The 11,294-nt window shown below is 48.9% G+C and overlaps 1 protein-coding gene across 1 annotated transcript in view; it reads right to left on the bottom strand.

Moving 5' to 3' along the window:
* Positions 1-1,353: 1,353 nt before the first annotated feature.
* ARID1A (AT rich interactive domain 1A (SWI-like)) overlaps positions 1,354-11,294 on the bottom strand; it is a 37,367-nt gene continuing 27,426 nt past the window's right edge. Inside the window, exons 12-19 of the mRNA XM_010284201.1 lie at positions 9,224-9,356; positions 8,700-8,872; positions 8,370-8,520; positions 8,079-8,210; positions 7,876-7,972; positions 5,537-6,410; positions 5,121-5,251; positions 1,354-4,303 (exon numbers count right to left, since the gene is read on the bottom strand). Of these exons, the coding sequence (XP_010282503.1) occupies positions 2,582-4,303; positions 5,121-5,251; positions 5,537-6,410; positions 7,876-7,972; positions 8,079-8,210; positions 8,370-8,520; positions 8,700-8,872; positions 9,224-9,356 (3,413 nt within the window). The 3' untranslated portion in view covers positions 1,354-2,581. The remainder of the gene's footprint in view (positions 4,304-5,120; positions 5,252-5,536; positions 6,411-7,875; positions 7,973-8,078; positions 8,211-8,369; positions 8,521-8,699; positions 8,873-9,223; positions 9,357-11,294) is intronic.

Raw genomic sequence — 11,294 nt, 5'->3', positions numbered from 1 at the left:
GCACGAGGGGTGTATGCGTCTGCGTGCACGCAAGCGCTGGGGGAGCGGAATTACTCCCCTCAGATCAACTGGTTGTATAAATACTGGTAAAATGGGTAGTTAGTACCACTTGTGACTATTCTTTCCTTCCCAAATGTAGCATTCACTTATGATTAAATTCACTGTAATACGAACACAGAAGCTGTACAAAAGCTGCTCACATCCCTTTCTTCAACCTTGCTGCTGAGGTCCTTTCTGTTTAGAAAAAGCAGTAACTTTTTTTTTACATTAATTTAATCAGATTAAACAAAGCTCCTGGAATACAGAACTAAATTATCAGAGAAGCTGCTTTTAAATCAAGAACTTTCACAGAATCACAGAACAGCAAAGTCCAGCAGAATTCTTATCTCACAACTTGGTTTCTGTTCAGTATTTTTTAAAACCAAGGAAGCCCAGAACCATTCCTGTCTCTTAAGAAATCCATCTTAAGGACTCTCCTTCTGCCAGGCAAAGAGCTCCCGCAATTACTGATGATAAAAGAGCTTTTCAGGAAAAAGTCAAGTTTGATTCTGGCACAATTACTCCCAGGAATCTGAAGTTTAAGGAACACAGCTAAGGAAGGGCTCTGGGAATTGAGAGCTTCCTAGGAGAAGACCAGGGGGATAAAACAAGGGTGATTTTTTGAATAAAAATTACGTTTGCCTTCAAAAAAGCTTCTCCTTTTTCTTTAATGGGCTCTTTCGCTTAAACGAGCTCGGTACAGTTCTAGCCAGCCTCCTTCTGTTATCATTTGAGGATAAAGCTTCAGGCTAAATAAAACACCCATTTAACTAACCCATGGAAATGTGCAGATTTTCACATGAAGAGCCTGAACTTTGGCCATTTGCTGAAGGGCATCAGAGCTCTGTCCGCTGGAAAACCCCATCCTCTGAAGGCAGTCAGAGGCCACACCACGGTTCCAAGAAAATGTGAAAAATGCGAGGGGAATGAAAGTTTTCCATTTTACAGAGCTGAAAGGGAATTGCCTCCTCCCTTCCAAGCAACAACCTTTTTCACCCTGCAAACGAAGCGTCTCTCTGCCGTAGCTTCACCTCGCGCTGCAGATCCACTCCTACCCGAGCCTAAGCAGCGCTAAGCCAAAAAACTCCATTGCTGAAACAAGCCCAACAGAGAAAGCAAAGCCAGACCACAGGGCATGAGGGTCTCCAGCGCACGACAGGACCGTGCCATCCCCAGGCACTGCTGTAATGCACAGGACCTTTGAGGTCTCTCTGCTGCACGGCAAGAGAACACCGACCTACAACAACGTCTACAAGACCTGACAGCACTGAAGTTCCCTCCCCGTTCTGCTAATAAAAAAAACCCTTACAAACATCTTACCAAGATTTAATGTACATTTATTCTTAACACGTGGAACATATAGTATAAAGATTTCATACTGAATAAATGATATTCATTAAGCCAAAAAAGGAAAAAAGGGAGGAATTTACATCAAGTTTTTAGCTACATCGTCTGAAATACAAATATGCAGAATTCATCACTGAAAAATCTCAATTGTGTTTCTTCATCAGGAACTTCAACTGAACCTAGAACTTTTTCACACCTCGATTAGAAAGAAAACAAAAACAGGAAAAATAAACTATAAGTTGATTGGCTGCTGAGACAGCAATGACTTTATACACAGAGACCTGTACAGCATCCTCCAGGGAGGGATGTCTGGCAAGAGATTAAATAATTGTGTCTCGCTTTTGCAGGTCATCAACTCGTTAACTCGTCATACTATAAAGGGGGAGGGAGAGGGGGACAAAACTGCAAGGGATCTTAGGGTATGTGCAATGTACAACGTCATATATATATACACACGTGGCAGCTTTCAGGCTGCAGCTAAAGGTTAAAACCAGTTCTAAGAGGTGATCTCAGGGTTATTCATACAATCAAGGAGGAAGAGAGAAAGAGGTCAGGGTGTTGTAGGTTCACACATGATACTTTGGGGGAAAAGCCTTTTTTTCTCCTCAACATTAACTAAAAACATTTTTAAAAACTACAGCTTGCTGCTGATCCAGCGCCTTTTTTTTTTCCATGTGAGACATTATTACAGTATGTTTACAGTTTAAGGTGTACAGTACATGAAGTTCTACACGCTACTGCACAGGCCTCCCTTGGACAAGGTCTGTTCACAACTGGTAACTTCTTGGTTCCTGCAAGATTGTGAATGTACAACGATAAACCACACAGAGTTCAGCAGTCACTTTTGTCCTTCAGAGTTTACCATTAAAAACAGTTATGAAAGTGGTGCCTGTCAATGTGATAACACGGCAAGTCGTTTTCCCCAAACTCACTGTAAACGACAGTAACTTTGGTTAAAATAAAAAAAAGTCTTCTATGTAGACAGAACTTTGTCTCCTTTAATAAGGGATTCAGGACAAATCTGAAGGGCAGGGGAAGGGGAGAGGGAACGGGGACATCTTTCCCCAAGGGAGAAGCAGGACAGCGCAGGGCAGACAGTGGATTCTGAGGTGGTTTTGCATAAATAAAGGGCAACAGTCAGTTTCTAAGTTCTCCACTCACGCACACGCACACAGGGTCTCGGATCCCACAGCTGTCATGACTGGCCAATTAAAAACAGTACATCACAAATAACTTGTGAAACCAAAGAGTTCATCAAAGGCGACACGGAGATGTCCAACAGCCGCGACTCGTATAACGTGAACTCCGAGTGGTTCTCGTCCACCTTGGCCAGGGCAAGCAGCGCCCGAGCAGCTCGGCGCATCATGTCCACGCTCGTAGACTCAAAGGGTGGGTTCTGCATGTGCATCAAGCTGGCCTGGCTCTGCTGGAACTGCGTGGCGGCCAGGCTGTCCTCCAAGAAGCCCAGCAAGTTGCCAATGCTGCCCTTCTGCACAGCAATCGCTCTTGCTGCCAGGCTGTCCCCCTGTGCCAAGTTGGCCAGTAGTACCACAGCCATCTCTCGACACACCGGGTTCTTTCTGTCACTAAGGAACCGCACCATGGTGCTGTACAGCTTCTCCAAGCGACTGAAGGGGGGAGTTGCAAGAATCAAATCCACATTGTTGTCCTGGATGCTGAGTTTGCTGAGTGTTTCCAAAACCAGTCTCTGAGGGGAGAGGACCGCATTGGGCCCCAGTGTTGGAAAGGGATCCTGGGCCTCTGCTGACGGACATACTGCCCAGTGGAGGAGTCCATCCAGGATAGGCAAACAGATGCTTTCCGGGTAAGGGGAGAGGTCCAGCTGGCCAGAAATGTTGGCCAATGTGACCAGTGTATTTTCACGCAGCATCTCCAAGCAGTCCCACCACCATTCCACCTTGTTGCAGCTCACCCCTTGGTCCTGCTCCTCCTCTTTCTCATAGGTCAGGGGTGCCTGTTTGCGTTCTGGATGCTTGTGGTGTAAGAGAATCAGTTTCCCTAGAATCAGCAGCAGCCCGGGGTGTTTAGACATTTCGAAGTCATTGCCCGGCACAAACGATAAACTCCTGATGATGTTAGAGACGCAGATGCAGCGCTTCGCCAGAGAGTCCTGCCAGTCTAGGAGGGTACAGAGGGGCGTCTCGTCTTTACTGTGAGGTTCGTCCTCCAGAATTTTTATATTTCTGTGGCTCTGAGCTGGACTAATGCCAAAGGGAAACTTGCTGCTTTCCTTTGCTGTTTCCAAAGCTTTGACCTCTTCCTCCTCCCCTGCCAGGGAGCCCGGACGTGCCGAAAGCATGTCGTCCATGGTGGCAGTTATCCTCTTTTCTGCAGAGCTGTCGGATGGCGGAGTCTCTCCTTCCCTAGTGCTCAGATTGCTCTCAGCTGCTGAACGTTTCCTCAAGACAGAGTTGCAGGAAGCTCGTTTATGAGTCAAAGGTAGCTCCGTCTTGCTCTCAAAGTGGGTCTGAATGTGCTCGGTGGTATCTCCGCCGCCAATCCGCCAGTGCAGCAGTCCACTTTCGAACTCCTGCACCCGCCCTAACTTGTCTGAATAATCTACCACAAACGGGTCGTTTTTCTGCACAACCTTGACTGGAAGCTTGTCAAATTTACTAACTAGTTTTTCCTCGCTGCTTTCTAGAGGTGCTTTGTCCTTGCTCGAAAATGCAGCCTCCTCCTCTTCCTCATCCTCTTCCTCCTCACAGTTCAGGCTCCGTGGTTCATCATCCTCCTCCCCTTCTTCATGAGAGGAAGCTGAAGATTTGCAGAACCTTTCGGGATCTAATAGTGTTCTTTGCCCTGGGTCTCCCACCTCATATTCCTTCAGGATTCCAAAGATCTCGATCAGGCAGCGCCGGAAATACTCCACCAAGAGTTCCAGCAAGCCTGGCAGCTACGAGGGAGGAGAAAAACAGGAGGGGAAGGAAGGGAACAGTGATCAGAAAACAACTTACGCCAGCGTGAGCAACTGGGAAAGCAGGGCATAAAGGGCTAAGAATTTAAGCAGTGATGTTAATTAATGGGCTCTTTTCATGCTGGCAATGAACTGTCTGCAAAAGAGAGCTTTCCGTCCTCTGAGAAAAGGAACAAAGGCAAAACCAGATCCGGACTGTCAGGGTCCAAGCTGCCCTTCTTCACACACACATACCTGGGCAAACACTTGCGCTCTGGGTTGTACCTCCCCTCTGCTTAACGCACAGGGAGGTGAAGGGCAGCACTAAGCAAAACAGCCTTTACAGTCTTGCCGAGCAATACAGAGGCACGTGGCAACTAACTGAGAAAGGCTGGCGCCTCCAGACTGGCATCCCCGCCTCACTGCGCACTGTCCCAGGGGAAAGACAGAGCCAGAGGTGAGCGAAGCTATCAACACCCGAAAATGCAAGCAGCCTCCAGCCTCTCATAGCACTCTGGCTGCAAAGTCCATTACAGCCTCCTCACCGTTATTCAGTTCTTCTGTTACAGAGGCAACACATCTCACCAGAGAGAACACACACGCTTGCGCACCAGTGAACACATAAATTACACTGGAGTAACCAGCGCACAGCCACCCAGACCCCATGCTCTCTTCAGATCTGGCGTGCTCCGCAGGTACAGGGACGTCTGGGAGTCTGGCCCTACAAGGGCACGAGCTGCTTGTTGCTATCTCACTGACAGAAAATCCTACAAAATTAGCACTTCAAAGACCTGCATCAGAGACCATCTGCACCCACCTGGCTGAGGTTGAAGGTCATTATGCTGTTGTCATCATAGAGCAGGATGTTTATGGTATCTAAGGCCCACGTACTTTCAGCTAGCAGCCCAGACTTCAGAGACATCATCACTCTCCAGGCTTCAGGAGTTCCTGTAACATAAACACATGATACTTCCAGCTCCTGGAGTTTAAAAACAAGAAGGAGATACTTGATACTGCTTTTTGGACTCATGAAGAGCAGAGCCTGTTTCAGATGATGTACAGACTGCATGTACCAGCAACCTCTCCGCAGACAATGCCAAAATGATGCCTGAAAACACAACTAAACTGCAAAAATATAATTCTTTCAAAGCCAGCAGAGCCCTTCCACTTGGTAGTACTGTACCAAAGGGTGACAGCAGCACCCATCCCAGAAAACCGGGAGTTTCCTCTTACCAATATCTTTTGCTGTCAGCCGTCTCCTCTGCTTCAACACAGGTTGCGTAGCTTCTACTGATCCCGGCGGGAAGGTGATGTCTCGTCGGATCATGGGAGGCTGTACAGCTGCTGGTGTTATATGCGAGGCAGGGACTGGCGGTCCTGCCTTCTGCATTTTCATCCCCGAGTGCAGGAATGGAGATTTACTAGGAGAAGTGCGATTCTCCAGAGGTCTGGGCAGAGGTGCTGGGCTGGATACCTGAGGAATGTGATTCTGCATGCTAGGGGGGGTCTGGTAGTTAGACTGGGGGGGCCTAGTCATTGGGGGCACGGGGGCAGAGGGACCATAAGGAGGTTGCCGGTTCCCGTGGGAAGGCCATGGTCCCTCATGGTTGACCCTCTGGTCTGAATGCAGAATTTCATCTGTTCGAGTCACTCCGTGATAAGCAGGCCCCTGGGGCGCAGAGCCAGCGCTCTGCCGATTCGGATAGCTGTACCCTATTTCGTTGCGCCCTTGCCACATGGCGCCTTGCTGCGGGCCCTCTGGAGTAGACTGTATGGGACCACCCATCATCTGAGGAGGCATGTTTTGCTGAGCATTGGAGCCTGGGGGAGCCGAGACCCTGTCTCTGCCGAATTGGAATGGGAACTGGTTCTGTGGCCCTCCGGCAGATCGGCGGTCAGCAGCAGGGTACGTATTCCCGTACTGGTTATACAAGTCCTGCTGCGGAGATGGCTGTGCAGTTTGCTGCTGGCTCGGTTGCTGGGTCTGTGCTGGAGGCAGCTGCTGCTGCGTCTGCCCCTGCCCGGCGCTGTATGGTACGTTGTACATCTCCCCTTCGTGTCGCTTAGCAGGTGGGCCGTAGCTGCCATCCATCGGTCGCTTGTAATTCTGCAGGGAAAATAAAAGCATTGACAATATGAGATCATCTACTTAGAAACAAGCAACCCAAACCTTAGTGGGTAGAGCTACTCTGAGCCAGAGGATATGCCCCACGGCATGGCCCGTAAGAAGGCAAGACTTGTCTCGTTGTTAGCCATAGCCAACGTGAAGTTGGCTCAGTCTTTCAGTTTCACAAGCCAAGACCAACTCCTTGTGGCTGTCTGGGTAGTTTCCTTGTGGATTCCACAAGGATGCCTTGGGGGCAGAAGTCTGCCCACAGAAAGGACTTTCCTATAGAAAAGACTCAGCTCTACTATACATCCACCACAAACCAAACTGTGTTCAGGTACTTGTTTCCTTTCACCTCCAGAATTTTATCAGACCCTATTTCTCTTCTATTTCCCAGAAAACTGAGGTTTCTGCTGAAGCATTAAAGATGCGTTAAAAACTGTTGTACTTCCTGCTTCTTCCTTTCCTGAAGATCTCAAAACACATGACTGAAAGGAACAAGAACTATTTCCCCCCCTACTTCTTTTAAGCGCAAATGGAGAAAACAGTCGATTGTCGAAAAAAAATTAAAAATCCAGGATCTCTCTTGCCTCCATTCTCTAGCTGCTATACAGTCTACTCAGAAGCTCCACGGTCATGACCGGCTTCAGATGGAGCTCTAGGGCTTCAAAGATGACAAGTACCAGAGTAACTCGAACTCTTGGCTCAGAGCCCCATGGCTCTGGTTGCAAAGCCGAACTGCAGAGCAGTTGGAATTATTCTTAGCACAGCTCAGCAAGTACCCTCTCTATACTCTCCTAAACCAGAGGACTCAAAATTATCAGGAAAACATTATGGGTCTTGGCACTGATACAAAGAGCAAGTCATATATAAGGATTAGGGTAAGAGATATATATTCATTCAAACTCTGTCCTGAAACAAACCTGATGTTTTTAAGAGCAACGAGTAGGAGGCAGTGGGGCAGTGGAGGCAGGTCTGAAGCCTTTGTCTGCAGGCTCAGTAAGGCAAAGGCAAAAAAAGCCCTGGGCTGTGCAGAATGATCCACCTCAAACAGCTCCCCACAACAATCAAGGACTTACTCCAAACAAACTCATCAGATCACCTGGACCAAAAGTGTTACAGAAACATGATGGGATTCAGAAAGTTCCAGACACGCAGAGAAGCCCAGTAAAGCTTCCTGATCTCCTGCTGCCTGACCAGAGTGCACACGTCTGCAAACTACACAACCTCCATTCTCAGAACATTGTTTTGCTAACACAACACTGGAAACACTAATTAAAACTTATTTAAACTATTTGGAAAACGGGGCGGGGTGGGAGGAGTCTCCAGTGTGAGGTACTTAATTCTACACATTCATAAAGCAAATATACAGCCTGAAGAATTTTCATCCTCCCCTTTTCACAAATTTCACAGATAAAACTCTTCTGTCTCAGCTGAACAAATCAGAAGCTTTCTGAAAATTTACCTGCTGTTGCTGTTGATACATGGTAGTTTGCTGGCTAGGGAAGGGGCTGCCCGAGGATGTGCCTTGAGTGGAGAATTGATTGCCATAGGAATCATGTCTGGAGAAGAAACAGATGCATTACTTGTCTAATCAGATGCATGCTTCACTTTCACAGTCTCAGAGCTAAGTGGGAAGAGCTGTTTGTGGCAACACCCCGCACAGACCTTTGCTGCTGCTGCTGCTGCTGTGGGTAGCGGCTGGGAGAGTACATCCCCGATTCCGGGGTGGAAGGCATGATGTTTGGCTGTGGAGTTCCTGTTGCTAAGTTGCCCTCAGGTCCCATGCCGGGCTCCGTCCTACAGGGCAGCAAACACAAAAACCCCACACATCCACTTAAATTCACCCTTGCTCCTCAAATGGAAAACAGATGATCAGAAAAGTCACAACAGTGAAGAGAAAGTAATCATTTCACGTGAGTCAAGCAAATCAGGATCTCACCAGGTTCAAGTACCCACCTCACTCTGTCGTAAGGACCACCGTAGGAATAGTGTTGCCGCTGTCCCATGGCCATGTTACCCATCCCTGGACCTGCAGCACGATTGTAAGGGTCACCCATACCACTGTTGGGGCCCTGCCCTGAGGACATGAAGGGATCGCTTCCTGGAGCTGAAATAGTGAAAGAAGGATCAATAAACATGTCTACCTCTGTGCTAGAAAAATATGTCCCATCTTCTGGGGAGAAAGGGCAGGCAGAAGGCCTCCTACAGCACATTCCAGTGTACAGCCAGATACATGGATTAGCACTCAAGGAGAAAAGGGAAAGAAGCACACAAGCACTTCCTCACCTTTCCTCATACTGCTGTAAGGATCTTTATTTGGCTCGTAAGACATGCGACCCATCATGTCGGAGGTATTCATGCTGGGCTGGTACCCTGGATTTGGAGTCATGGAGTTCCGCTTCTGGAACGTAGGATCACTACCATCTGCAAAGGCATCCTGAAGGCCCACTGAGTTACTCCTGATTAAAACAAACACACACACACAGAGGATTATAGAGGTCCACGATGCTCCTCAGGACACTTTTCCCCATGTGTTCCCTCTCAAGTGTTGCTATCCCCTAGAAGGATCACAGTTGTGCTCCTCCGACAGAGGCATGACAAACTGCCCTTCTACAATGCTGTCCTCAACCCCAATCCCAAAAATAATGATTATTCACACACAGATGCAAAGTCAACAACGTTGCTGTGAGCCTTTGACAAAGGAGCAAAGCCATGGAGCTCCACCAAAACAGCCATCTGTGGTAGTGACCCAGAAGCAACCTCAGTCACACTGCAGCCACATAGTGGAAGAGGGTGCAATGGTTTCATACCTGATGCCTGGCAAAGGGGGCATCTGACTGTGGGGCGTAGATGCTGGAGTTGGTGGCTTCAGGTCTCCTCCTTCTGCCATAGAGCTGCTGGTGGACTGAGGCGTCTGAGGACCCTGCATTGAGCCTGAACCCGCTGCAAGAACAGAAACGTGGTGTGAGCAGCTTTGCACCCTACAAATGCAACCCAGAACCTCCCAGAACATCAGCCTCAAGAATAGAGAGCAAAGAGTCCTTCAAGAAGGAGATAGATGAAACATGGCCAAAAAAGTGCAAGGAGCTCAACACGGCAAGCACATACTGGGCCAGACTTCCCAGAAGAACCACGTGCAGTAAATGTAAAGCTGAGAGCACGTGTTCGTTTTCATCATGCCTTCATTCTTGACCACATTCCCTTTCACACACCATGCCAGGACTACGGCACTGCGTCATGTTGCCCAGGCTGTCTAGCTTCAAAGGCTGATGCTCTACAGTGCACCACGCAGCATGGAATATGGTGCTTCTTGCCAAGGGACAACCACTGACCCGTCACCTTCACATTCTCTTTCTACCCAGAAAAGAAGGTGGGTTTGAGCCCTCTCCTGGGCGTCTCACAATCTTGCTAGTGATGGAAACTCCAGGACGTCAGCTGAAGTCACCAAGTAACCCTGGACAAGGCTCCTCTGTCTGCTCTGCCCTTCGAAAGGGGTTAATTCACGCAGGTTAATTCAAGCACCACTCCCAAGGATTCTGGGAACAGGGAATGCCGGAGATGCCGGATCTTTCACTGAACAACAAAACCCGTCCAGCAAGTTCCCTGGCTCTGCACGGGTTGCTTTACGCTACAGTAAGCTTTCATCAAAAATCCCAGGCCGTCATCTGTAATCCAGCTGTGCCGTCGGCTCTAGGAGCCCTCCTCTGCCCCTGGATCGCTGTGACAGTGTCAGCTCTCAGGTTCATACGCTCCTCGCAGCTGGCAAAAGCTGAACTCTTAATTAATGTTTCCATTAGTTACCATCCCCAGCACCCGATATCCCTCAGCTTCAGCCCTGCTGGTTGATGAGTCATTTCAGCTATTCATTAAAATCCTCCGAGGTCATGTCCAGGGCATGTTTGTTTACACCCCACCTTCCTGGCACCCTGTCTTCTTCTCCGCGACTCCCTCCCAGCCCAGGGAGGTCTCGGGAGAAGGAAGGGCAGAGGCAAGCTCAGCGGGGAGTTTCATTCATGGGCCCTCCCCGCCGTTCTTCCCTCGTCAGCAGCAGTTCAGCTCCACTCACTTCCCCCAGGAATTCACCGCTCGTCTCCGTTTGTAATGCTGGCATCGGCAGGAAGAGGCCTCGAGACATTCCCTGCGTCGCTGCCATTTGGTGTTTGTCCCCACCCCCTGCCGTCCCTCCCACTCACAAATTTACACACAGTTGGAGCCAGGCCAGTTCCATGCTCTGGGAATTAAAACCCAACGACAGACTGATTACGTCTCCCCAGGGACACACTGCAGTTTGCGAGCAGGAACCCAAGAAGGTTTGCAGCAAACCTACGCCGACTGCCCAGGAGGCAGTGCCTGGTCCACTCCAGCCAAGGCCTTTCTGTTAACACTTCTGTTTTTGAGGGTTATGAACACACACTACGTGGAAACAGCTCCAGCACCAGAGCTGTACCCAGATGACTGTCCTGCAAGGCCTTTAGTGGCTCTGCAGCCTCAAAAAGTGGTTAATGGAGAATCATGCGATCCTCATCGTTCACAAAGTTGTGCAGAAGTTCACTTGACAGAACAGGCTGAAAAGAAGTGTAAGCCAATGCCAACAGGTTATAAAGTCTGCAAGGAGAGCAAAGCACTTGTGTCTGTCTGGGATGAGAGCCCTTCATCCAAATGATGGGACTTCAAAATGCCCCACTGTTGTCCACCCGGTTTTCAAGCAGGGAAGTTAATTCCCCAGAAAGTGTGATGTGTTGGGAAACAGGTCTCTGCGTGCAGATCTGGAGGATGTTGCTTCAGCAGGGCCTCAGCAACTCCCTGGAGCACTAGTGCCCACTGGGACTCAATACTCTTCTAGGACTCTCAAGTCTGGAGCTGAGGCTGAGAAAGCATTTT

Source organism: Phaethon lepturus, unplaced genomic scaffold, assembly GCF_000687285.1.
Source record: "Phaethon lepturus isolate BGI_N335 unplaced genomic scaffold, ASM68728v1 scaffold27503, whole genome shotgun sequence".
NCBI lineage: Eukaryota > Metazoa > Chordata > Aves > Phaethontiformes > Phaethontidae > Phaethon > Phaethon lepturus.
This window is presented reverse-complemented; position numbering and strand designations above follow the sequence as displayed.